This window comes from Pundamilia nyererei, unplaced genomic scaffold, assembly GCF_000239375.1.
Source record: "Pundamilia nyererei isolate P.nyererei 1_Seehausen unplaced genomic scaffold, PunNye1.0 scaffold00124, whole genome shotgun sequence".
NCBI lineage: Eukaryota > Metazoa > Chordata > Actinopteri > Cichliformes > Cichlidae > Pundamilia > Pundamilia nyererei.
Window position 1 is genome coordinate 1197560 of NW_005187525.1, and position 27963 is coordinate 1225522.

Here is a 27963-nt window from a genome sequence, read left to right on the forward strand (position 1 = left end):
GTTTCTCTTCCCTTTGTCGCATTAGATAGATTTAGTTCAATTGTGTTTCCGCAGGTGTCTCTACTTTGTAGTCATTTTCTGTTGTGTATTTAAATCCTGTTTTTTTCTGTTCTTCTTCATGTCCTCCTCCTCTTTGTTTTTCTTTTTGTGTTTTGACCTGCATTGATTATTTTTTACTCAGTTCAAGTTAAATAAAACTGTTTTAGCTTACCCCCCTTAATTTGAGTCCTGCATTTGGGTCCAACTCCTGCCTGCACAGTCTTGACAGAAGGATACCAAAGGACCCAGCAGACTCAGGTTTGCTAGAGTACAGTGAGGAACTAGGTAGAGGACACAAGTCTATCTCACTGTAGCAGCAAGTGTCCTCCTGCCTCCTTTCTGGCGAAATTATAGGTTGAAGAAGAGGAAGCCTGCTTCCTCTGTTTCTGCTGCACCAGTTTCATTGGCTCCATCTTCCCAACAGAAGCAATGTTCTTGCCCCCGGCATACAAGATTGGACCCAAAAGCACACTCAAAACACTGTAAAATTTGAATTAAGTCTTTTATTTAACACAGGAATTTCTAAAGCAAAGTAGAGATCTAGTGGACGGGGGAGCACTGCAAGGGAGAGGTAAGTTAATTACAGAGTTTTTGATGTGAGGAGTGATGTTGTTCAAGGAAATAAGGCGAGGTTTTCTCACTTGTTGTTAGAGTGATGTGGACAGGATGGGGCGGGTGATTCTCGAGGTGCATGAGGGAAGCAATTTGTCTGATTTCTGATCTTTCCTTTCTAGAGCGGAGGTGAACTAAGGTGTGCAGCAAGGCAGGTACGCAAGATTTCTGAGCGGCTCAGAGGTAAGCAAAGAGCAGGTGCGCTACAGGCAGGCAGCAAGCGTGAGGGGATCAGCATAAGAGGGAATCAGGTTCTTGGCTGAGCTGAGTGAATGGTTGGAGCGTAAATGTAACACTAACGATGTGGCAGGGAGTGAAGCTCTGAGCTGGTTTTCAATACTGCCGTGCTGATTGCTGTCAGTGAACTGCAGGTGAGGTGGACCTGGAGTCTGAAGTTGGTGCTGAAGTGAGAGAAATGGGAAAACTACTCCAGGAAAACCAAAACACATCAGATTATGACAGCAGGTGTTAGTCACCACTCTCAACTGCTTTCCAGCCTGTGCCCGCCTCCAATTGCATCAGCCAATGTCAGGCCTCCGTGACCCAATAGAAGGGTGAATGAAAAAGACGTGTGCCTCCATGGTCGCTCTGAGCCTGACAGAATAAAGATGGGCTTTTATTTCTAGTTCAGTAACAAAACTGTTCTGTGTGGTGCTATCCCAGTTGAGGTAATGACTATGATTTCTATTTTTGAAACCAACAATATTGTGCTTGCTTCTGAGTTTTTAGTTTCCAAGCCAGTCAGTGTTAATGGGTTAGTTGGTGTCTTCTCTGTTCATGAGTCAGTTCACTTGAGAACTGAGAAAGATGTGTTTGAGCTGGCCGAATAATAAAGGTACAGATCTTTGTGCTACTGTTGTCACAAATAGAACACTAGGTGTTCCTGTGTCGACCGGTAAGAAAGTATTTAGACTTTTCTGTGTCTGAATTGGCCTCTGATTGTTTCGTTTCCCTGTAGTTCAATGTGGAAAGAATTGTGTTTCGTCTTCCACAGCTGGCTCACTCTGATAACTTGCCCCAAGACTGCATATTCTGTTTCTGAGCTTACCCCATCAGGGACTTTGGCATGTGCAGAGTCTATTCCACAGCTGGGATTCCCAGTTAAATCTGGAGCCTCGGTGGATCCCATGCCAGAAAAGCCACAGTCGTTGTCACCTGTAACGTTGGTTGCATGCCCTACCGAGCAGCCATAGCCTCAAGCGCCAGCTGGGTGTTCCAGCAAGCAGCCGCAGTCTCTGATGTCTCCAGAAAATCGTATCCGTCCTGCGTTCCTAGAGTTTTTCATCCTGCCTGCTTAATCCACTTCTGAGCCCATAGGGCATGTGTCACCTAACCCTATGGGTTCCCTCCTCTTTCTGTCATAGCCCCGCCATCGCTGCCAGGTCTCTAAGGGGCATGTCCTCTACCTATGTATGTGTATGAAAAAACAACAACAAAAAATGTTGTTGACTCATTGGCCCACTAGTGCGTTGACCCACCAGGCAAATGCCACATTATCATCCCATTCCTGGCTTCATGGATAGATAAAGCTGGGTATCATCTACATATGCACTCATCAGGGAGAGGCAGGGATGTCCCTGCAATAACTTAGAGCAAACTCTAAGTTATTGCAGAGATTACTCCACTGTAAGTGGCAGCAACTACCCAAACACAAAATTCTCTGTTTTCATGTTTGTGGTGTGCATTAGGTGGACATGTGGAGTTATAATTATTCTCTATGATCAATGTGATTGCAGGAGTCTGTGTTTTGGTGGGATTCATGAGGGAACCATAAATCCTATGACACTGGCTGAAAGAGGACAACACTGGTTACATTTTGATGCGTGTGTTATGCATGGAGATCAAAAGGTTTGGGCATGAAACAAAAAAATTATTAGTAATTGTATTCCATTGGCACACATAATTATCAAAATAATAATTTGGATAAATTATATACAGACATTTTCTAGTTGAGTTATTGCATTGAGACACTCAACTAAATTTTGAAGAAATGTCTTGTATGCTACTGATGATAAATTGTATCAGAAGCCAGTAAGACCTGTCAGGTTGTATGAAGAGTGGAAGATTTGCTTATTAGAAGAGCTGGGTGCATGGTATATATCTGGAAACAAAAACACATGGAGACCAAGTGTTTAACCCTCTCAGGCTCAAATTAAACTTTTTGTTGCTAATGCACAACCAAGTCCTGCAGTGGTGCTTCTGAGTTAAAAAGCCCATAAAATATGTATGTGGGGTAATCAGGTTGTTAGTTTTTAACTGTTGCAAATCGGCAACGCCTGCCTGGAGAGGGTTAACAGTCATCACTGGAATTCTATTTTGATACATTATTACACCGACATCCTGTTCACACAGCAGTAACAGTCGTAAGTCAAGCTACTGTGGCAACCACATGATACAGAATGATGTGATGAAAACTATCATCTTATACAAGCCCTGGAAAGCAACTTTAATACTTTAAGGTCAAATATAATTTGGTTAAAAATATTATAAGGTGAAACAAAATGTAGAGATTTTGTCAGTCACAACTTGTCCATGAAAGAACTAGATACATCTAATTTATTAGGTGGACATGTTAAACAAAAGCTTGTTTTGAAAATGTTCAATTTAACTTTTTATTGGCAAAGATAAGTACTGAAAAGTTAACAGCATTACAAGAAATGATTAAAAGAATAAAATGTAAAACAAGGTAAACAAAACAAACAAACAAAAACAATGAACACAGCTCAGGCAGGACTGATCAACCTTCAGTTCTAACAAACCACAGAAACAATTTCTTATAGAGGTGCGTTTGCATTCTGCCACTTTAAGTAGCAGCGTTAGACATTTAGCTTTTCATTGTTATGCTGAAATACTCATTTTCACACGCTGAAGTGTATTTGTCTGGTATATTAACAAGGAAAACAATATGATGTAATGAACATTTCTTTATTCACTGCTGGTATCACTGCGGTCCTTCATAAAGGGTAAACTGCCTTGCAACTCTGTGGTTCTGTCCATTTGACTTCCACCTACACACAAGAACAGTTCATATGATCAAATGAACAAATGAAATGAGACAGTTGTTGATGACCAACAATGGTGTGAAATGAGAGAAAGGCTAAATCGGTGCATTAATATACTCAGTTCAGGTGTGCGTGATCCCTGGTCTGAACTCTCTAGATCTGATATGTTCTCCAAAGGTTGTTGGTTCTCCATTATTCCTGTCAACAATTCATCCAACTGCTCCATGTGCTTATTTGCAGGTCTGCCACCACTATTTCTGCAACAGTCTTTTTTAAGTTTATTTGTATATTCTTCCACAAAACAACTTGATCTAAAGCAGCATTGTAAGTCTGAGCTAAAAAGATTTTTCCCGTATTAGTATTCTGGAATGTGGCAACGTACTAGAGATTGCAATTGTCTATACAGGCTAGTTGTCATGACCCGAGTGAGTGTCCAGCGTTTTTCTGTTTTGGCTCTGCTTTTCTTGTGTCCACCCATTGGAGCAGACCTCTGGTTCCACACCTGCATCTCTACCCGTCGTTCGTCAGCAACAATCAGCGTTTGTCATCATGGTTGTAACTAGACCTTCATGGTGCTTGTTGTTATACAAGTGTTGCCTTGTTTACCGGTAACTCAGTCCTCTGGATGCTGGTCACTAGTCATGTTATGTCTGTCACATGTGTGTGTGTGTGTGTGGGTGTGTGTGTGTGTGTGTGTGTGTGTATACACCAATATGTGTAGCCTCATGTGGGTATTCTATAATTTGTACATCATTACATTTACATACCTACTACTGGTATGTAGCACACATTTAATGCCACAGCAGGGCTGCTGTACGTTGAATAACCAACAGATGTCAGTACTTTCAAACGAGCTGTTAAAAAGGGCTTCGTGGGATCTGCCTTTTGGCAAAGCAATTGGCTGGAAAGATTAGACACATTCCTCATGCTAAACCTTCCAAGTAAGCTTGCAAAATCATTCTTTGGAAACTCAGCTGCTCCCACCTGCCTGCCCTCCTGCTTGCTGCACCATCGCTGGACCTCTGGAAACAAAAGGTTGTAACTGCAAGCTCGCGTACATCGTCAGCCAGACGCTCACTCGGTCATACTCTACCCTAGAGCAAACTCTCATCCACCTACAAGTAAGGCTTCATCATCCCAACTCTTACTTGCCTTCAGTCATCCTCACCCGTTCACTGAAATGAACTATTTGCTCCCTCTGTTCCAGTTGCTTCCTCGATAGGGACTCTCACCACCACACCTACAGTTCACGTCACTAATTTGAATAAGGCTTTGTTTAAATCACAACCTAACTGTCCGCTGAGTCTGCTCTTGGGTCCACTCCCACCTACAGGCCATCTCGGCCACTGAGTGTAGCCATAGATGATAGTATGCAGGGTCAGGGATCCATTTACTTTGTATCAAATAAATGTTTCAGAATTTCACATATTCAAAACCTGTGACCAATATTTCTGTCTTAATGTATTTTGAAAAGAGGTCTAAATGATTAAAGTACTTATTGTGCATCTGGAATCTAATGTGGACTGGACCATTATTTACATGATGAATACCATGCTGTGTTTAAAAGCCTTAAAACTAAAAACTGAGATGTTATACTCATCACTGATTAATAAGGGAATAATAATAATGGATTGGATTTATATAGCGCTTTTCAAGGCACCCAAAGCGCTTTACAATTCCACTATTCATTCACTCTCACACACTGGTGGAGGCAGCTACAGTTGTAGCCACAGCTGCCCTGGGGCAGACTGACAGAAGCGAGGCTGCCATATCGCGCCATCGGCCCCTCTGGCCAACACCAGTAGGGTAAAGTGTCTTGCCCAAGGACACAACGACCAGGACAGAGAGCCCAGGGATCGAACCGGCGACCTTCCGGTTACAAATACGCTTCCCAACCCCCTGAGCCACGGTCGCCCCAACTGTATGAATGAATGAATCAAGGGAGCTAAGTTCTATTTCTCCACTGATTTCTATGTAGCTGGACTTCTTTCAGTAATCATAATTAGTAACAACTAATCATTCAAAAGAATGCAGGTTAAAGGAATTTACATATGAACTTAATTTTTCAGACTCATGGGCATATTTTATATACAGCAAATGCAACAAATGAAGCGGGCAACTACCTGCACTGTTCTCACACATATAGGACATCGCACAGATGCTGTGTTAGGAGGCCAGCAGGCTAAAGACTGTTTAGTGTTCAATTCTTGATGGGTAACTTCTACAAAGGTTTAGAGCTGGAGTGCATCTGTTGAATCATTTAATTTTGTGTGTTGATTATATAGGTTGCCTCCTTATGGGGCAGCTGTGACTTAGGAGATAGAGCAGGTCATCTAATCCAGAGAGTGGTGCCTCAATCCTTGGCTCCTCCAGACTGCAATTCAAAGTATATTATGGAATTTGTGTCATGTGTGACTGTCAGATGAGGCTTGAAATAAAAAGTTTCTTGAGAGCACAATTAGAATATAAAAAACTATTTAAGTACAATTTATGCAGCTACTCCTAAAAACTCTGGTTTGTGTAATCTTAAAAATGATCTCCTTTTTATTTGTATTTTTACTGTTCAACAATCACATCTTCTTTCGTTTGTTCATCCCTCCCGTCTATGCAAAGTTTTCTCTTAAAAATGAAAAGCAGAATACAAAAAAAACCTTTGACAATTATCAGCAATTCTCCCCACTTGAAACCACGTGTAGGGTTTCAACCCACGACACTTTCCAACAGCTTTGCCGGCCAATGAGAATAGAGAGATTTCTCGGCCTCGGTCGCCTTAAGGTTTAACGGACCCAATCTCACGCGAGTAGAGGCGGACTCCAGCTGTGTGGGCGTGTCCTGCGCTGCAAAGTAATTCCAGCCTGAGTTACTGAAGCTTCTCCTACTTTGGAAAAGTAGAGTTTCCGACCTATGCCTCGCTAAGCGCGTCGGTTTCCTCAAAATAAAGCACTTTTAGTTTTTCTTTCTGCGCTGCTTTGTTTTTATCATGGTTAACAGCCATGTTGTCCCTCTGCTCTTTCTCCTCTGCATCGCATTCACTGGTAAGTATAACAGCTCTTACGCATGAACTCATTGCCTTGTACGACGGCTGACACAGAGCAGCTGAAGAAATGTCTTTCTGCAGTTAAAAATCCAAATGTTTCTCACCAGTTACTTGCATTCTGTTACGAATAGTCGAAGGCTTTAGATTTTTGAGATCCACAAACTGAGCTCGGATGTTGAACGTGTGTGCTAAGAGTCAGGGAGCACCGGAGCAGACTGTCTCCTCACGCAGACTAGGATAGACTATTTTTGTCCAATGTGGTAGCTGTTTGATGGAGGCTGTCTCTATCCACAGCCCAGTCTGAGCTGGAGACAGATGAAGTAATTCCCAGGCTGCTGTATGGCCAGGAGGCGCACCTATCCGACCACACTACCCGCACCCTGCGCCGCGGTCAGCGCTCCCTGGACGCCGCGAGAGAAGGACGCTCGGAACCAGAAAACATCATCGTCTTACTGCCCGCTTTCGGAAGCAACCTGCATTTAAATCTAACGCGGGATAGCACGTTTCTGTCCAAGGACTTTGTAGTAGAGGAGAGGTACAAGGGGGAAAGCGCAGTGGTAAACAGCTTATCCAAGAACCAGCTATGCTTTTATTCTGGAGCCATCATTAACCATACAGACTCTCTGGCATCAGTTAGCACCTGCGGTGGTCTGGTAATGTGTCTGCAGTTTCTCTTTGTGTGTGTGTGTGTGTGTGTGTGGACTTGTTAATAGGTGTCATATGATTCGATTCAAGCAGTTGGGGTCATATTATTCATTTTCATAAAACTAAAGACTACGTTACAGCAAACTGGCTAGTGAGACTTCAGTCACCTAGTGAAGCACCTCTGAAGCATGATTTTGTAACAACTGCTAATCTCTTAAACCCCACTGACCTGATGGTGGGTCAGTCAGTTCAAAGTCGCACAATGCAGCTCGATACTAACTGTATATTAAGGGCTTGGCAAAACACTGTAATTCAAGTTCCACTCAGCAGTTCTCAACTGCTTCTTACAATCTCCTCAGTGAGTCAAAGATTAGCAACTTCCACTGTGAAACATACCTGTAAGCTGAGCGAGCAGGCCAGGAGTTAACAATTTGTGTTTCTTTCATGCTCTGTGTGTGTTGAGTGGTGCTACGTAATCACTTTGTCCACATCTTGATTAGTGACAGAGGAATAAGGCGATTGATTCAGTCTTAAAGTATTGCAAGGAAAATACTGCCTAACTACAAAATACTGGATGTTAAATAGTCAAATCTGTTAGTTTGCCAACATCCATCGGAAAGTTTCACTTTAAAATGTTTTGAGTCACGTACTTTTACTAGCTATAGCAGTCACTGATCTCTGAGGCACTCGTGGAGGAATGGGGTGGGGTTAGTGTTTGGTATTTTGATAATACTCTTATGTAATGGGACTGTGCAGGTAGGGGTCCGGGTTCAGTCCTGGACTCCTGGATTCAACAGGCCTGAGGTCAGTTCTCAAAGCTGTGCTTCTTTATTTTCTCTGTATAGCCTTAGTAGCCACATTTGAGCATTAAACCCACCTACACTGAATGAGAAGATCATTGTCCAGCAGTGAACAGACACATAGTGTGTTCATATGGAAAAACAAAAACTTTGGCAGCTGCAATCCATGAACTTACAGCCTCATATCCTCCTGCATGGTAGCTTATTCTGCGATTCTAAATCGGCTAAGTGGTCAAAGACCAGAAACACGTTACTCACTGTAAATGTGTGCTTACAGTAAGTAATTCTGTAAACTCACATTCACATTACATTACATCTGACTTACAAGCAAACCAACCCTAAATGGGTTACTGAGGGGATGATAACACAATATCACTTCAAAGTTTAATTTTTCCAGGACAAGCAGCTGGACGAAGGTTGGAGAGCAGGTTACTGAGAAAGAACACTGAGGCAACAAGGGGAATAAAAACTCCTGTTAAAGATGCCACAGTTCAGTTAGTGCTGCTTTTACTACTGGAAGAAATTATGTTCCAAAGTAATAACACAAAAGTTGTGAGCAACAAAGCAGAAATGCAATCTGCATGAAAATGTTTCAGTTGCTTGTCCAGTGTTTATAAATGTATTGCAAACTTTATCCATGATTAGTGTTTTGTGGAAATTGGATAAAAACTACTGGCTGACTCCACAGTGGGACTGTAAAAGGTAAATGGTTTGCATTTGTATAGCGCTTTACTCAGTCCCTAAGGACCCCAAAGCGCTTTACACTACATTCAGTCATTCACCCATACACACTGGTGATGGCAGCTACATCGTAGCTACAGCTGCCCTGGGGCGCACTGACAGAGGCGAGGCTGCCAGACACTGGCGCCACCAGTAGGCAAACATGGGGTTAGTATCTTGCCCAAGGATATTTGGCATGCAGCCTGGGATCGAACCACCGACCTTCTGATTAGTGGCTGACCTGCTCTGGCTGTGTAATACACCCCTGCCAGGTTCCCAGTTTATGGTGTGGCTAACAAATAGAAGAAGCCAGCTGGTAAATTACAACCAACGACCCTTTTGTGCTTTTAGGTGAGAGTGCTAACCGCTGCCCACTGTGCTGAGAGAAAGAGAAACGTTTCCTTTTTCAAAAATGTATTTATTTCTAAATTGGGACCCATGGCAATGGATGGTAACCATGTCAAGCTCTGGGACACCTGTCAGTCGCACTTTACTGTGTATATGTGTGAGATAGCCTGGCCTACACACACGTGCACAGAGTTGATTTAACCATGTTGCTCAGTTGATCTGGTAGTTGAATTGTTTGTGGTTGGATAAATTTCATAAGAGTGCAAGCCCACTTTGCCCTTGTGCGACCAAGAAGCATAAATGAGACTGATATCTGCATGGCCATCTGTCAGGTCTGCTTGGATTATGGTTTGCTGCATTTCTTTCTTCTATTTTTTTTTAACCTGTATTCAAAATTCATCATTGCAGAGTAGACAGGATAGGAGGGCAAGGGAAGACAGAGCAAAAGGCCACAGGTCGCACTCAAACCCCGGCTGTTGCTTTCTAGCAATAAGGCATATGGGCACACGTTTGACCAGTGACCTAAACTGGTTTCCTGTTTGAAGTATGTTTATTCTGTATTTGCAGTAAAGATGAGTTTGTTCCTTTGGTGTGTGATCGCCGAACACTTGTTGAAATCAGATCATCCCACATAACTTGGATAAAGCATTACTTGGGTGATCAAATCTCCTTCAAATATTCCAGGACAAGGAAGAAGTGGGAAGGTGTTTTGATGAGAATTAAGGTTTACTTGAAGTTTGGCTGCAGGTCTGGTCCCTGCCTGCTTTCAGTTGGATTTCTTCTGACTCACTGACTACTGGGGCTTTTGTGGACCCGTCCAGTCCTTCTTGTTCATCCAGAACTTCCTCACTGGCTGATGAAGACTCCTCTCCCTCTCCAAAAACAGGCCTAGACATTGAATTACAAAACAGTTCCAGGTTGTTGGTGATTCGTAACTGTTGTGAATCCAGACCCTTGGCCAAAGAATTTCAAGTCAAACAGTTTTATTGTCAACCCAACATTATACACTCAAAGTGTACAGTTGGATGAAATGTCATCCTCCTGGGTCGAAGTTACAAAGTGTAGAAATAAAAATAAAATTTCTAGTCAATAGATTTAAAAAAACAAAAAAACAATCTAATTAATCGCACAATTTTTCTGTGATTAATCGCAATTAATCGCAATTACTTGATCAATAGCCTGGTTGCAATTACATTTTTTTCAACTTTATATTTAAGCTTGTAACTGACATTTATGCAACATAATGAAGCAGAATAAACACAAAGAATGCTAAATGCTTAAATTCAAAGAGAATTTGAATAGTTTCAGTCTTTTAACACAGCTTCTCTCCTGTGAAATACAACTTTTTAAAAAACCTAAATACTAAGAAGTAAGTATACACTCATATATAATATATATTAGTGCTGTCAAACAATGAAAATATTTAATCAGATTCATCACAGGGTTACTGTGGATTAATTTTGATTAATCACAATTAAATATCATTTATTTTTATTCTATATTAATCACATTTCACTTTGCATGAGCAAACAGAAAAAAGGGAAAATATACACACTTAACATGTTTTTTGAACATCTTAAACCTTCATGTAAACAAAAAACTGTGAACATTTATCCTCTCTCTCTTCTCAACGATATTAACAGGTCTGCAGTTTGTTGCAATTGTGTCAGTTAATATGTCCGAGGTTGACTTACCGAGACCCCGATGCTCCGTGATTGGTTTGGTGCAAGCTGGGTGACACGTTAGCCAAAGTGCTAGCAGCATCCCTGACTGAAGTAGGCTTCGCTTCAATGTGATATTTTAAGCTGGAAGTGCTTCGGTGAAAAGAAAATTCCTTCTTGCACAATGTGCAAAATACTTTATGTCGGCCGACTGTTCCATCTTGTTATTTTTTTTTAATACTGAAATTTCCCATCGAGAGGGCCAATGTGTGTTTATCATCTTCCATATTGAGTTGACTGGTTCAGCTGCCCGTCACTACCAGATCAACTGCCCATTTGCACATGTGCGAGGGTAACTCTATTTCGACAAACTGCCCGAAATGCGCTGACAGAAACATTTCAGGGATTTTGAGTCATTCTGCACTCCAGTTGCGTTAATTGCGTTAAAAAAATGTAGTGGATTAATTTGTGTTAACGCGTTAATTTTGACAGCACTAAAAATTTCAAATACAACAATACAGAACTAAGATAAACTAAGAATAAGTACAGCAGTACTGTAATTAGATAGAAATAGAATAAAAAATAGAAAAATGAGAATAAATAAATACAAGAGTGGAACAGTGTCATATGGAATAGATCAAGTATTGGAAGTGAGAGGAGAGTGTTATATGTGTGATGGAGGGCAGCATGGTGTTCAGGAGCCGGACTGCTTAGTGGGAAAAAACTACCTGCTCCTGATGCTGCAGAGTCATCTTCCGGATGGAAGAGGAGTAAACAGTTGGTGGGAGAGGTGATGCGGGTCAGCCATGATGCTAATGGCTTTACAAATTCAGTGTCAGGTGTAAATACCCTGTAGACTGGGTAGAGAGCTGCCAATAAAGCGCTCAGCAGTCCACACAATCCTCTGGAGGACTCTATGGTTGGATGCGTTTCAGTTTCCGTACCAGACTGTGATAAAGCTGGTTAAGACGCTCTCTATGGTGCCTGTGTAGAAGGTGCTAAGGATAAGGATGGGTTTGGGGAGGTGCACCTTCTTCAGTCGTCTCAGGAAGTGCAGTCGCTTTGTGCTTGAATTTCTTAATCCCCTGGGGTCTAGTGTATAATTACACATTTGTGACTACTTTTGATTTTACCTTTGTCTGAAATTACAGTTACATTTTCATTTTGACATTCTGTGTTAACACAATTGATCTAAAAGTACACGAAAAATATCAAATTTAAATTACTTATGAAGTTTTTTTTACTGTGAAAACCACAAACATGTTTCTGTCTATTTTTTAGCTAGCAACTGTGACATTCACTAGTGCCCTTTTTGTTCTGACTTCACACTAATTAACATAAGACAAGACACTATAGTCATGTCCAAATTCATGGGCTGCATCCTCCTGAGGACCCGGCCTTTGCGGTCTACGTGGGCCGGGTCCTCAGAAGGTCGGGTAGGCTGGAAGTAAGCGGCTGTGAAATTGGACGGTCCAGCCTTCAGATTAGCGTCACCGCTGTCTCTGTGGAGTTTAACAAACTCAGCCGTCTGCTCCCTGCTGTCTAAAATATAACAGGACACTGGAGTAAACTCTCCACCATCTCACACGTCTGTTTAATCAGTTTTCTGTCTGACGTTTAGTCAGCTGTGTGAAAACCAAGGAGGAACCCACCCGGGGGATTAATAAAGTTTTATTTTATCTAATCTTATCTAATAACTTTAATCTCAGCCAAACCGATTTACTCACGAACAAACAAAACACTGAAATAAGCCAAACAATAACATTTTTAGGTTGTCTAAGTGAATTATATATTACGTTTAACCTGAGTAGCAAAAGTCCGCGGTGAACTGAAAATGATGTGCCGGGAGTTCGCCGTTCTCTGCGGCTCTAATGACCCTCGAGCTCCCGGCTAGCTATCGACCCAGGAAGATTAGTATGAGTAATTTTAAAACTTAGTAGCGGCCGCCATTGCCGGAAACTGGAGTTTGGCTGGGCCGCGCTATGAATTCTGGGATATGGTGGGCCACGAAGGACACACCTGACCCATCCTTCAAATTCGGGGAAAAGGAGGACGCATTTGTCGGCTGCATTCGGAGGAGTCTACGAATTGGGACAGCCTTCGGCGCGTCGCTGTGACGCAATCGGTCTACAAATGCGTCCTCAGGAGGATGCAGCCCATATAGGGACACCCCTTATATACTCCAAACACGCTAAATGTCACAAATCTCTCACATCTCAAAACTGTCTCTCTGCCGTCTCTCCCAAAACTTTTCTCTCTTCCTAAACAACTAAACGCCACATGTTGGCATAGAATATTTTTGATTGGTTGAAATTTGTAATTTTTTTTTTTTTTTTTTACACCAATAGGAAAGAAATGTCATGGATTTTTTTTTTTTTTCACGGTCCTTAGAAAATGCCATTTTTACTGTATCTTGCCACACTAAACCTGATATTTATTTGTCTTGTTTTACATGTGCTATCAACACAATTTAAAAACTGTTGTGTACATAGTTTCAACTCTGCACTTTCAGCACAAGTTGAAATGGAAACTCAGTGTGGGTGCATCTTGTTGCTATGTCATCTTGAATGGGTCATATGATTTGGGTGTGTCCATTGATCCCAGAGGGTAAATCTAGTTAAATCATGCTCCGATAGCTTTCAGAGGCACTCTTTTGTGTGAGGTTGGTCAGAGGGCTGGTCAGCTCCACGAAATTTGGGATGAACCTACAGAAGTAATCAGCCAACCCCAAGAACTGCTGCATCTCTTTATTTTTTTTGGTCTTGGGATGAGAACAGGATGCAACAGCTGGAGTCTTCTCCATCTGCATCTGCACACTTCTTTGGGTTGGTGGTGAACCCCTGCAGCACTGCGGCATCTCGCTGCATATGCTTCGCCCAGGTGTCACTGTGGATCATGACATCATCCAGGTACACGGCAGCATGTTGATGCAGTTCTCCATCAGACACTAGACAGAATTTGTAAAAACAAGGGGTGGAGAAAGCAAATTTTTTCGTAGACGTTGGAGTCAAGGTAATCTGCTGCTAGCCAATGATCAAGCAAAAAAAAAAACAAAATACAATAGCAAGGCGATTAATGCGATGATTTAATACAACTTCATGTATATCTGTTTGATAAAGCTTAAGTTGGATCATATACACATTTGACTTGATGTGCCACTAATAAAGAGGAAAACCTTTTAGTAATGGCTAAAGTCTGGGTCAACAAGACTGAAGGTATCTTGCTGCTCAACAGAGCTTTTGTGTGATTTATACAAGAATGCTGGTCCAGTGCATATATAGACTGCATCAAGCTCAAAGCCAGTGAGAACTGAGAAAGAATCGGCTCGAAAAGTTATATCGGCAATGGAATCGAAATCGCTAATTTCTTATTGATTTCCATCCATAACTCCAAGGCTGTCTCCTCGACAATAAGCTCTTCCCGGCAGTGCTGGCTGTGGAAATTGCTGAGGTCTAATCTGGGTATGGTGGTCTTGGTTGTTTTGAGGTATGCTACAACACTGATGGCCTTGGTTGAAGCATCTGAGAAGGTACAACTCTGGTCCAGTGAGTAGAACATTGTTCAGAGAGATGCTGTCGTTTTGTGCGAGTCAAAAACTACTCTGGTCTGGCTTTCTCGGTTCATAGACCAAGTGTTGGTAAATGCCAGCACTCTGTGGAGGTGGAAGCTCTGCATGGTTGTCAAATACTGCATCAAAGCAACAAACTGCTCTTTGCTGCTTGGGTTGTGCTCTAGGGTGTATCTAAGACAAGAAAGACAAGTCACAGCTTGCTCTCAATTGTTTGGCAGAGGTGGCCTTGGAGATCAAAAGGAGCGTCAAAACTCTGTCCCTCAGCCTCCAACCTTCAGACAGAGCCCCCCAACAGCAGCCTAACAGTAGCAGAGGAGCTCAACAGCTGTTTGAGACCGCCCCTCCCTGGCACCTCCTCCCCCCCACCTCCACCCTACCTGGTACACTTCTCCTCTCCCTCCAGGAACATGAGGTGAGGAGAAGACTGAGAGCGGTGAAGCCCAGGAGAGCTGCCAGCCCCAGCAGCATCCCAGTAGTTGTGGTCGAAGCCTGCGTGCACCAACTGGCAGTGATCCTCACCAGCCTGTTCAACCTGTCTGACTCATGCCACTGTTCCCACCCGTCTGAAGACTGCAACAGACAGCTTCCATGATTACAGACTACTACAGCCCTCATGTCTGTACTCATGAAGTGTTTCGAGCAGATATGCGTCAGCACATCAGAGACTTCCTACCACCCTCTCTTGACACCCACAAATTTGCTTGCAGAGCAAATTGGTCCACGGAGGATGGCATCACCATCACCATCCGGAGAAAAGGAAGAGCTACGTGAGAATGCTATTCATGGACTACAGCTCACAGTGTAGCTGTGCGGATGGGGATGCGGAGGGGGAGGAGGCACAGTCCATTTATCAGTCTGACAGCTTGTGCAAGGTAATGGTCAGATTATTACCTGAAGACTAAAGCTATAAGCATAAACACTTTCTTAAAAAAACGAGCCATGAACTAACTAAAAGTGAAACGTGTACGAACAACTCACAAACACTGTGTAAAATACCCAGAACCATGACATTATGTCTACCCTTTCAGCTTTGTTCTGGCATGTTCTTCAGTACAGAAATGACAAAGAAAATGTTGGTTTTGCTTATTGAGATGCAGCTTGACATTTTCATTAAAACTGGATTTGGTGATTAGTTTTTATGATTAGAAAATCAATGTGTTCACGTTGTAGACAGTGGTACTTGCTAATAGCACCACTTTAGCTCTCTCTATCATCAGTTCTTTTATTTAAAAAGATCTAAATACTGATATGTGATTCTGATTGAAGATCATATAATCAGACTTATTTGGGTATTTATTCAAACTGGTTTTGGATTGATCAGGTTTTAGTTTATATTGTTTGATATTGCTCTATCAAAGCCAGAGATCTTGACTCCAATGCCAAAAACTTTAATTTTGTCTAGTTTAGTTTAATATGCTCGGTTTGGTCATTTGCTAGCTAATCAGAAAGATCCAACCTTTCATGTATGGCATAGCCACTCACTTACATACTGGTAATATAAACATGAGGCAGAAGGTAGGTTATTAAAGTGCTACAAATCGAAAAATGACATGTAGTGACAAAGAATGGGAACTGAGAACTGGTTCTTGTAGAAAACCGATTCCCAGTAGTCCAATTCTTTGGTATTGTTTGCCTGCTTGTCGATCCCACTTATCAGTTCTTGCACTTCCACAGCAATCAGCTGATTTCAGTTCGCGTGTCAGAGGAGAAAAATAGCAACGCAGTCGAGAGCATGGAAACACAAAAGGACGAGATAAATGGCAAAGTGGAAAACTGCATCCAGGACAGAAACGGCCTCATTATGCTGCTAACACAACTTCTTTTTTTTTTTTTTTTTGGAAGCATCTGCCAAGACAGCATGCTAATGGTAAGCTAGCCATGAACCCAGAGCGAAAGCTGAGTGCAAGCCAAAAGCCAGATCCTTAAGTTCAACAAGTAACAAGCAGATGAGCAGTCAGGCTGCAGCCTCTCTTTCTACCTCATGTTTCTGATCGCATGTGCTGGTTTTCATCTTTGCTTTGTGTGGTCAGCTTTGTATTCTACTAAGAGAAAGATCTTAGAGATGGATGTCCTCATTAGGAATTTGTGTCGGTGTGTGGGGTTGGAGCCTCAGGTTTATATTGTTAAAGGCTGATCCTGATACAGTGTGTTTTAGCTGTTTTACAGAGTAACGTGAAAGATTAGATTAGATTAGATTAGATGAAACTCCCCTCCAGAGAGGAGTTAAACAGTCTGATGGCGTGTGGGACAAAGGAGTTTTTAAGTCTGTTAGTTCTTGTCTTGGGGAGAAGCAACCTGTCACTGAACAGACTCTTCTGGTTGTTAACGACCGTGTGCAGAGGATGCCCAGCATTGTCCATAATGTCCAGCAGTTTCTTTAGTGTCCTTTTCTCTGCCACTGTCACCAGAGTGTCCAGCTTCATGCCGACCACAGAGCCAGCCTTCCTGATCAGTTTCTCCAGCCTGCATGAGTCCTTCTTTGCTGTGCTGCTCCCCCAGCACACCACAGCATAGAAAAGGACTCCAGCAACCACCGACTGGTAAAACATCCTCAGGAGCTTCCTGCAGATGTTAAAAGACCTCAGCCTCCTGAGGAAGTACAGTCGGCTTTGGGCTTTTTTATACAGGTGCTCTGTGTTGCATGACCAGTCCAGTTTATTGTCCACCCACAGCCCGAGGTACTTGTACTTGTTGACCACCTCCACCTCCTCCCCCTCTATCTGAACCGGCAGTGGACCTGCTCTGGACCTCCCGAAGTCCACAACCAGTTCCTTAGTCTTTGAGGTGTTGAGTTGCAGGTGGTTTGTGTGACTCCATGCGACAAAGTTCCTCACCAGACTTCTGTACTCCTCTTCCTGATCATCCCAGATACACCCCATGATGGCCGTGTCGTCTGCAAACTTCTGAATGTGGCATAATTCAGAGTTGTAGCAGAAGTCAGAGGTGTACAGGGTGAAGAGGGGACAGCACAGTTCCCTGTGGTGCTCCTGTGCTGCTGACCACAGCCTGACGTACTGTGGTCTGTCGGTGAGGTAGTTTGAGATCCAAGCGACCAGGCAGGGGTCCATCTGCATCCTGTTTAGTTTCTCCTTAAGCATACAGGGCCGGATAGTATTGAAGGCACTTGAAAAGTCAAGAAACAGGATCGTGACCGTGCTTTTTCACTTGTCCAGGTGTGAGTGGGCTCTATGCAGGAGGTACAGGATGGCATCCTCCACTCCGACATCCGCCTTGTATGCGAACTGTAGTGGGTCCTGGGCATGTTGTACCTGTGGTCGGAGGAGGATGTAATATTTGCAATCATGACTTTTTTGAGTAACGACTCCAACACAAAAAACATGCACAAACATTTAACCCACACCATGAATTCATTGGCAAGAGAGGAATTTCTTTATTGCTACTTCAGGCGACTGTGCAAACAGAGCCAAAGAGAACCCAACGACAACTGATAAGAGACTCGATACACAATCGACTTGATAGGTGAAATCGATAGTTGCTAAATTCTTATCTAATTTCCATCCCCAGTAGTGACTGATGAGACTGTGATAAGAATTAAACATAGGTGATTCAAATCTCTCATACTTAAAAACTGGATTTTACCATATAAATAAACTGTATTTCAGTGTAATAATGTATAAAAAACATGGGAAAGAGCAGTAGTTCTAAAATTTGATATTCTCACAGTTACAGTATAACTTAACCAAACCCATTTCTCACTTGCTTTCGCTGTGCAGCACTTGATAGGTTAAATCAAACTTTCATGAATCAATTTAATCTCTTTAAAAGTTTTGAAACTCTGAGAATAGAGAAAGTTTTAAAGTACCACACATCCCTCCAAATACAGCTATCTTTACATACTTTGCATAGTTTTGATATATTTACTCTCCAGTAACTGACTGGTATCATATTCATATGTTGATGGAGCTGTAGAAATCCTTTAATCCATCCTCCAGACCACGTTCTGCTGGCTAACATCATTTGTTAGTCCTGAGGTTCAGCTGGAAGTGGAATGTCTGCACAAATGCTGGAACAGGCTGAGCTGTATTTTATGGCATACCACACCATTATAGTCAGAGGAGGCCTGTTTATAGTAAATGCAGAGTATAATTGTCCATTGTGTTTATACTATACTAAACCTTATTCTGTTTTACTGATTTGAAGCCATTCAAAATAGAAAATAAAACTGTCAAATGCTTCTTGAAAAAATCTGTAAGACTTCAAATTAAACAGGATTGCCCTGTGTAGGAGGCTATCAAATGTAGTTAGCTCGGCTATTAAATTTGAATTTCTATTGTATACAAGTAGCACCAAATCAGGTGATCAAGAATTCAGGGTTACTATTAATTAGGGATGGGAATAGTCCAATTCATTGGAATCGTTAGTCTGCCTGCCTATCGATCCCGCTTATCGGGACTCTCGCTATGATTAGCTGATTGCAGTTTGTGTGTTGAAGGAGGAAAATGGTGTTTACAGCGTGGATATAGACATTACTTTTATTTTTATTGGATAAAAGCATGAGACCATGAGAGATGGTAAAGTGGAGTCTGCTCCAGGACAGAAACAGCTGCATTATGCTGCTAACACTTCAGCTTTTTGCAAGCACCTGCACAGGCAGCATGCTAACGCTAAGCTAGCCAACAATGGTCTTAATGTGCCTCATGACAAGCCTCTCGAAGCACTTCATCATAATGGGTGTGAGTGTAATGGGACGGTAGTCGTTGAGGCAGGACACCAGAGACGATCATGGTGGCCTTGGTTGAAGATGTCAGTGAGGAAATCTGCAGCTGCTCTACATCCGTGGAAGAGTGATCAATCTGGATCAGCAGCCTTCCGTTGGTTAAGTCTGCGAAGTGTTTTTCTCACATCAGCCGAGGTCAGTCACATAACCTGGTCATTGTGAGGAGGGGTAGTCTTCCTCACCATTATGTTGTTCTGAGCGTCAAATAGGGCATAGAAGTTGTTCAGCACATCTGGTAGGCAGGTGTCACCATCACAGGGAGGTGTTGGCCTCTGTGCCCTGCCGTATGTGCCGCGTGTCGCCGCTGGTCTGGAAGTGTCCGTGGTTCGACAGTTTTGCCCTTGCTGTTCACAGAGCCGCCTTGTCAACTGCTCTGTACGCGTGGTCTCGAGTCTTTAGCAGCTCACCCACCTCTGCAGCCATCCACAGTTTCTGGTTGGAGTGTATTGTGATAGCCTGGAAGACAGTGACATCATCAATGCCCTTGTTGATGTGGCTAGTCACCGATGATGTGTACACCTCCAAGTTGGTGTGGTTGGTTTGTTGCAGACTCCCTGAACATAACAGTCCTGAAGTGCAGAGAGAGCTCCTGCAGGCCAGGGTCTCAGCTGTCTCAGAGCCAGTCTGCAGCATCTGATGAGCGGTCTGTATGCCGCAATTAGCACAACACACAAGTGGTCTGATTGTCCATAACCATTCCATGTTGATGTAGATACACAAGCCACCACCGCGAGTCTTACCGCACAGAGCTACATTTCGGTTGGCACGAAATGAGGTGAGCCTGTGTAGCTGAATGGTGGTGTCCGGAACTGAGCCATGTTCCTGTGAAAACAAAAATGCTGCAGTCCCTAAATTCCCACTGTGTAGTCTGCTGGAGTTGGATGTAGTCCAGTTAATTTTGTCTAGTGAGCGAGCGTTTGAGAGCAGGATGGATGGGAGAGCCAACCAGCTTGGATTTGCTCTTAGCCAAGCACAGACCCCAGTGCATTTGCTGCGCCTCCGTTTCCTCACATATCGCTTTCGGCGACCCATCCCTCGGCCACTGGCATCAGGTGATGCCGAGGACTGGATGCCTGGTTTCCGTAGCAACCTAACTCCACACAGCGCTTCTGGTCCTGGTCGATTTTTGTATGATGGGTGTTTGCTGTTGGTAAACACGAACAACCCTTGTTCTGGTGTCCATGTGGCTCAGAAGTCGTGATGAAAAGGTGATTAAACAGCCAATTAGTTAAACCACAGGAATTTCTTAAAGAGTTAATTACCTTCAAGACCTCTAATAAGAAATCATTTTGTTTTATTAATGAGCAATAATAAATATTCAAAAGAGAAAAATCAGTTTTCAGAATTAACTTCTGGGATGGGAAGATCATTTGTGGATGTAGGCTTCCCCGCATCCTTCTGTCTCTTCATGTAATCCCAGACACACTCGATGATGTGGAGATCAGGGCTCTGTGGGGGCCAGAGCATCCTTCCCAGTACTACTTCTTCTTCTTTATGCTGAAGATAGTTCTTAATGACTTTGGCTGTACGTTTGGGTTTGCTGTCCTGCTGCAGAATACATTTGGGGCCAATAAATAATCATTTATATTTCTGAAAGCATTCTTTGCTTACAGCACCTGCCTAAAACTTTTGCACAGTACTGTAGATGGAATAGAAAAGCATGAACTAAACAGTCATGAGTGTGGTATAGTCCGGGAGAACGGAAATAGACAGGCCATTCACAGTGATCTGTTGTTTTTCCCAAGCAAGCGGCAGGATATTTGCACATTCTTACAGGTAGTGGAGATGGGCAATGATGATCCGTGGTGGAGCCCCCTGTTTGGGAGCCTGTAGAAGTGATCTGTGTGCCCTGTCCAGCAGCGGCGCTCCTTTCAAGCCCAATGCTTCCTTCAGCAGTGCCGAAACAGGGGATGCAGAGCAGGCGTGTCCCGGGAACCCTCATTATCCTGATGTTTTTCCTTCTTGATGTGGCCTCTAAATTTTCACACTTGTTCTCCAGAGAAACAGCCACATCTGCCAGGTGTCTTTTTGCGTTTATCATCATTGGACTTTTTTGAATCACACTTAGTCTGGCTCCAATCCAAGGTGTTAACAAACTTTTTGAATGTGGGAAAAAATTGTTGTAGCAATACACTAGGTAAACAGACATTACAGCAAAATGTGAACTCTTCTCAGAAATTACTTAAGTACAAACAAATACCTGCAATTATTTTAACTTTCCAAAATTTTACATTATTTTTATTCTGTATTTATTTTAAAAATGTAGAAATAATGGAGCTCTTTCAAATGTAGTACTTTGTTATATCTTCACTATGTTTGAATTATTGGTTGTAATAATAAACAATGTAAATTTACAATAAATATAACTTTTAAAATCATGCTTTTCTTTCTCCAGGACCAGATTTCCCAACACAGTCATAATAATTTCAGGTTGTATATGTCTTGACAGATGGGTTTTATCCAGATGGGAGAGGAGAGCCTGTTTATCCAGCCTGCTGTTGTACATGACCCATCCCTGTCATTCTCCGGTCTTAAACACCAGCTTCTGCGGCAATCACGTTCAGCCAAGACCAAATCTGGTCTAGATTTTAAGCGGTCCAACTACTGTGGGGCTGTACAAGGTGAGTGACACGTCGAGACTGAATAGCGGAGGACATATGGTTATAGTGACACTGACAGCAGAAGTGGTTTAGAATGATAGTTCAGGAACTTGGATGAGGTGGACAAGATGATTGGTCACGGTTAAAATTATTTGTACAAATGCATTCATGTGTATGTGTGTTTTTCCACAGGTACAGCACTGTTTAACATTCTGTTAGAACACTCTAAAGCAATGACAAAAGCCAACTTTTCGAGTTTGAAAAGTCCCCACAGGGGACATGGGGGGAAAAAAAAATTAAGACGGACTCGGGATCTCGCAAAAGTTTCAGCCGCATTCTTTGGAGGCCGCCATCTCGAAGCCGACCAGGAGGTCGAGGCACGATGTGCCGGGAAAGCGGTGTTCCTCCCAGCTGTAGTAGGTCTCGACCTCCCGTTAGCTTCGAGATGGCGGGTGTCAGATCTCCGAAAACGTCGGAGCACTTTTGCAAATATGTGATGTCTTGTAAACCGAGCAGGTATCTGACGTTTACACAACTACATTCACGCCTCAAAATATCTTAAAAGTGTATTTTGTGACCCAGAAAGAGTAATATTACAACTAAGTAGCTGCCGCCATTGTTGGAATTCAACTTTTGCGAGATCTCGCAAAAGTCCGTCTTAATTTTTTTTTCTCCCATGTCCCCTGCGGGGCTCCGTAGTAATTTGCAATTGGGGGAAAAAAATTGATTCACCAGAAAAGACCAAGAAATTGCAAGTGATGAAATTACAGCAACGAGAAAACCATTTTAGAGAAATATGTGTAATAGCACTCAAACCACTTTAGACAACGTGCCCCATTTACTCAAATTAGTGAATTCCTATAAGCACGTTGCCTAAATGCTTTCTATGTAAACATCCACACACATTCACAGTATCTTGCCCAAGGCAGTACTGCTGACTGGCTGCCAGGGAATCTATCCACCAATTTTGTAATTAGTGGGTGACCTGCTCTGCCTCCTGAGCTACAGTCACTGTAGGGTTTTTCATGAGAGAGAACACAAATATGCTCCACTTATAAGTTTTCACAATTTATTATCAAAACGGTTAGAATTTCACTTTAGTTTTTCATGTTGCCATGGACCTTCTCTCTCTGGCTCAGAGACAAAAGGCTGCCGCGCCCGGGCGCCAAACACGTTTCTATTGCACGTCACAAAAACATAACAATAACATGATTGGTGGAAACAGTTCGGGGTGGCCTTGGGTCTGATGTCAGCTCACGTTTCTTCTTCTGCAACTTTCTGGGCATCTCATTATTTGGAAACGCACTTCATGCTTCTGCCAGCTACATTCCCGTTACCATGACAACCACCTCTTGCCCTCCAGTCAGACCTGCATAAACACGGAGCTGGGGTGCATTTCATAACAGCACCTAATCTAAGGCCTTGTTGTCTTGTACGTACCACAACCTCCACATTTTTGTGAAGGGGTCGTAGTCTGTTAGTATCAGAGTGAATCCAAAACTATTCTACAATAGACAAAACACAAAAATGTTACGCCAATGATGAGGCATTAGCTCTAAAAATAAAAATAAATCCCTCCTTTTATACCTTTCAAGGTGTAAATTGATTAAAAGAATAATCTGTCATTCTTTTAATAATAGTTACTGGACTTGCAGGCTATAAGCCTAGCTTATCAAAAGAGTGCAACATGAGGTCAACTGGAAATGTCTGATCACACTATTGTTACATAGTGAAAGACAACAAGAAACCTTTAACACATGAGAGGAAGTGTCCTATTTCAGTATCCTTGATCTCATCCTCACTTTCCAGGTCCTCCAGCATACTCCAAGAATCTTAACCTGTTTATTTAAGAATGAAAGTGCAGGATACAGGATACCACACTTTCTACGTACAGGGAGGTGTGCATACCTAACACCTCCCTGTTCTGTACCACCCTCAGTCATGTGAAAACAAGTTGTTCAAACAAACCTGCAACGGTATTTTCAGAGTAAATTAGCCAATTAAACAGTAGACTTTATTAATGCGGTACAGTTTTTATGGAAACTTACCCAACAGTATGAATTTAAATCCATTTGCAACTTAATTAAGAATAACACCAATTTATATCAAAATCTTTATTGAATCAAGATCAAAATTAAGAAATCATCTTAACCACACAAGTACCTGAGTTAGGTTCAGCCAGTGTCCTATTACAGTCACTGGTAACTTTAATCTTACCAGGTTCCTGACCCCGTCTGAGGCAGGAAGTCTTTTCCTCCACAAAACCAAATTAGGTCAGCACAGGTATGGTTCACATGCAAACAGTCATAGTATAAAATCTTTGAATCTTTAAACATTTTACTCAGTTTTCTCTGAGTAAAACTGCAATAGCAATTTCTGGTGATGTTCAGTAACAGTCTTGAAGTATCAAGGAGACAGTCGTGTTCTATAATGTGCAAAACCAGAGCTATGAATTTGACCCTCTAACATGTGTATGCTGTTCAAATGCCAATGCTGCAAAACAGCAAAAAAACCCCAAAAAACAGAAAAAACAAAAACTGCAATTATTCCAATTAAAAAACTGAAAAAGAAGATCTCAAACTGCTTCTCTGTTCAGTCGTATTTTGTATATCGACTCTTCTTAGAATAATGAAAGTGTCACGGTCGACAGCAGGGACTCAAGCGCAGGGCAGGTTGATGTTCCAAACACAGTTTATTTACAACACCGGTGCAGAATATGTACAATGAGGGGAAAATCCAGGGCTCCAAAGGGAAGCTCTCTCACACTCGCTCTCGCCTCCACGTCCAAACTCACACACGTCCACGCAGCAGGAAGGTCACAGGTCCGGGGAGGAAAACTATCACACAACAGAGGGAAATTATTCAAAGGTCACAAAGTACTTAAGCATAGATTCACGGGAGCTGAGAGGATCACTAACGTGTCTCAACCATCCAGCCACGAGAAGATCTGCGTCCCAGCCTCAAATAGTGGACAGGTAACGACAGCTAATCGCGAACAGGTGTGTGGGCCAAGGGCGGCGCCCACAGTGAGCTCCGCCCAGGCAGAGCAGTGAAGGAGAGAGAGAATACAAAACACATGTAGCCCTGCAGGGCCGGCTGGGCAGTCACGGGGACCATGATAAAAAGGTAATGCACTGTTGCTGGGGTTTTTTAAATTTTAGTATGATTAAAATACATCATTTTAATTCACGTGTAAATGGACTGGTTCTTATGTAGCGCTTTTCTACTCTTCTGAGCACTCAAAGCGCTTTATACAACTTTTGCATTCACCCATTCACACAAGCACGTTTTTCTCAGTGCTTTCTAGCTGACATTCATACACATTCATACTCCGATGGATGCATCGGAGAGCAGTTTGGGGTTCGTATCTTGTAGAATGGACCCTTTTATACTTAAAGCTTAAAATAAATAGACATCAAGAGAGGAAGGCAGTGCAAATAAATGCAAACACAGCTTCTCGCGGCACTCATGCTTTAATGGATGTCAGTGTAAACTATTTCTGTCAGATTTAACCTGACAACCTGAATTTTGTGTAATTACCATACAAAACTTAACACAAGTATTTAAAAAAAGTCTTTTTCATAGTTTCATCGAAACGATTTTATGTGCACGGCGCTCGAAAATCTGTCAAATGTTTTACTACGACTTTGCTAAGCTACAAAGCCGCAGCACTCGATGGATTGTCGGAGCATTACGGCTATCGTAGGCGGAGCCTGGCGGAGCGATACGTACTGTGCTTCAACATGATATTACCGTATTGTGTGTGTATAACCTCTTTTTAAGTTTTGTGGATGTTATACATGGTTATGCTGAGGATATGTCGGCCAGTTTCCACTGGAAATGCCTTTTGGTTAAACTGTCAGCAAAGAATTTGCATTTGCACTGTTACATGTTTATATAACATTAATGCACATAAAAAAACAGCTGCTTGTTTAAGTGAAAATACATTGATGTTTTTTTTTTTTGCATGAATAAAGTTGTGGAGTTGTAAAGTATTTTGTCTCGTGTGAAGTATATATTTTTGGTCACATTGCACTGCCCTAGTGGCATGTGTACCCTGGGAGGAAAGCTCTGAGCTTGTTCGATCTGTGTCTGAGATCTTGTGAAATATTTTTGTGGTAGGCCTCCCTTGTCTTCTAAAACTCCACCTGTCACCATGATGAGTGGGGCTTGCATGGGTGGTGCTCAGGAGTTACACTTTATTTTGTGGAAGTGAACTTGCTGACAAAGATGGAAATAAAAGTGGAGCCTTATGTTCGGGCTCTGTAGCTGCTGGTCTGACCTCAGTTGCTTTGAGACTCTGGCTTTGTGTTGATTCTGCCTCTTCCCTTTAACAACTGTTCGACACAGTATTGGTATTGTCATCGGAAGAGCTCTTGTTTTATTCATGTCAACTTTCCTTGAGCCCCAGGTTTTCACGTGTTCCTCTCTTGCTTTTTGATGTAGGGCTTTTGTTGCATCATTAGTTGGGACTTGTGTTTCTGGATCGGTGAAAATCAATCCTCCATTTCCCCATTTGTTTTCCATACTTCATCTTGGGGTCTTTCTAATTTTGTCTGTTTCTTGTTCTTTACAAAGCCCTTCAGCTGTCTCATATTGCTGGGAGATTGTGGTTCTTCTTCTTTAAGTTTTGCAAGAAGTCAGTATTCTTTATTCTCTGGTCTCATAATGAATCAAGTATTTCTCTTTTTTATCTCCAAATAATTCTCCATAACACATCCTGTTGACTGAAGGCGCACTTTTCTTTGATCATCTTGACTTGCACCCGACGAGTGTTTCTTAACTGTTCACTTTGTAAATAAAACCTTGATCAGACTCTGTCGCCAACATAGAGATGGACAGCTGAAAAACACAATGGCTGAGGAGCACTTAGATAATATTGGCTGGTCCTTGAGTTTAATGATATGCTCAGGGGAACACCAGAACAAGCCAAAGTGTTGGTCATTAGAAACATTGAACTGGGCAAATACTGATGTTACTCTTACACTGGCGGTATGAATAAACATGTGATGTGACACAACACACCACATGGCACAATCTGAAAGAATTTCATCTGAATCTGACAACAATAACAATTTAATTCAATGGAATTCGGTTTATGATCAACTGAAACTGAGAACATTTCAATACACAGACCATAATGTTGTGGACTTGGAAATCGATGTAGACCCAGAAAATAATTTCTTCTACAACATCAGCAACAACCGCTGCTACTTCACTGATGAACAGTGTAGTCACACCATCAACACGGAAAACAAATGATCAATAATCCATTTAATAGCAGAAGTCTATGTGGCAGTTTCAATAATATAAAGCAATATTTTAATCAATTCACAAAACCATTTGGAATTATTGCCATATCTAAAACATGATCAATGCAGAGAAACGACTGGATTTTGAACTGGAGGGGTTGAAGTTAATTATAAGGTGGTGAAAAGTATGACAACTACAATTGATAACTTATTAGAATGTAAATAACAACTGAAGTTTATGAGGAAAAAGTGAAAAAATTAGCTGTTTATATCGAGCACCAGGCTCAAACATACATGTATTTAATGACTTCATAGAAGAAATGTTCTCAAAAACAAATCAAAAGTTATGTTTATCATGGTGATTTTAACAATGATCTGCTGAACGCGAATAAGCATAAAATTACCAATGAATTTTAAACACTATATACAGTCTGAGGTTACATCCTAAAACAACCAGGCCAAGCAGAATTACACCTCACTGTGCCACCTTAACTGACAATATTTTCACTAACAACATGGAAAACAACATTGTGAGTATATTATTATTTAATGGCATCAGTTTTTATGTATTTTAAAGGGCAGAGAGCCTTTCAGCCTACCACAACTGCGTTTGGTTGACTCTGTGGAATCCTTTAAAAAGCAGTTAAAAGTTTCTGTTTAAACAAGCCTTCTGTTGATCAATGCTCTTTATTTATTTATTTGTTTGTTTGTTTTTACATTTATCCCTTTGTATTGTCTATTTTATTACTTCTGTTTATTTTAACCTTTGTGTGCTGTGCTTTGCAACTGCCTGTCTATGAAAAGTGCTTAATAAATAAACTTTAGTTACTTACTGTAATCATGCAGAGCAGTGGTCCCCAACCCCCGGGCCGGTCCATGAGTCGTTGGTACCGAGCCGCGAGAGTTGAGGCTCGGGGGTGAAATTTGTGGTTTTCAGG

The 27963-nt window shown here is 42.1% G+C and overlaps 1 protein-coding gene across 1 annotated transcript in view; it reads left to right on the forward strand.

Moving 5' to 3' along the window:
• The first annotated feature begins 6471 nt into the window (after positions 1-6471).
• adamts17 (ADAM metallopeptidase with thrombospondin type 1 motif, 17) overlaps positions 6472-27963 on the forward strand; it is a 104190-nt gene continuing 82698 nt past the window's right edge. Inside the window, exons 1-3 of the mRNA XM_005742860.1 lie at positions 6472-6688; positions 6985-7343; positions 21623-21794. Of these exons, the coding sequence (XP_005742917.1) occupies positions 6634-6688; positions 6985-7343; positions 21623-21794 (586 nt within the window). The 5' untranslated portion in view covers positions 6472-6633. The remainder of the gene's footprint in view (positions 6689-6984; positions 7344-21622; positions 21795-27963) is intronic.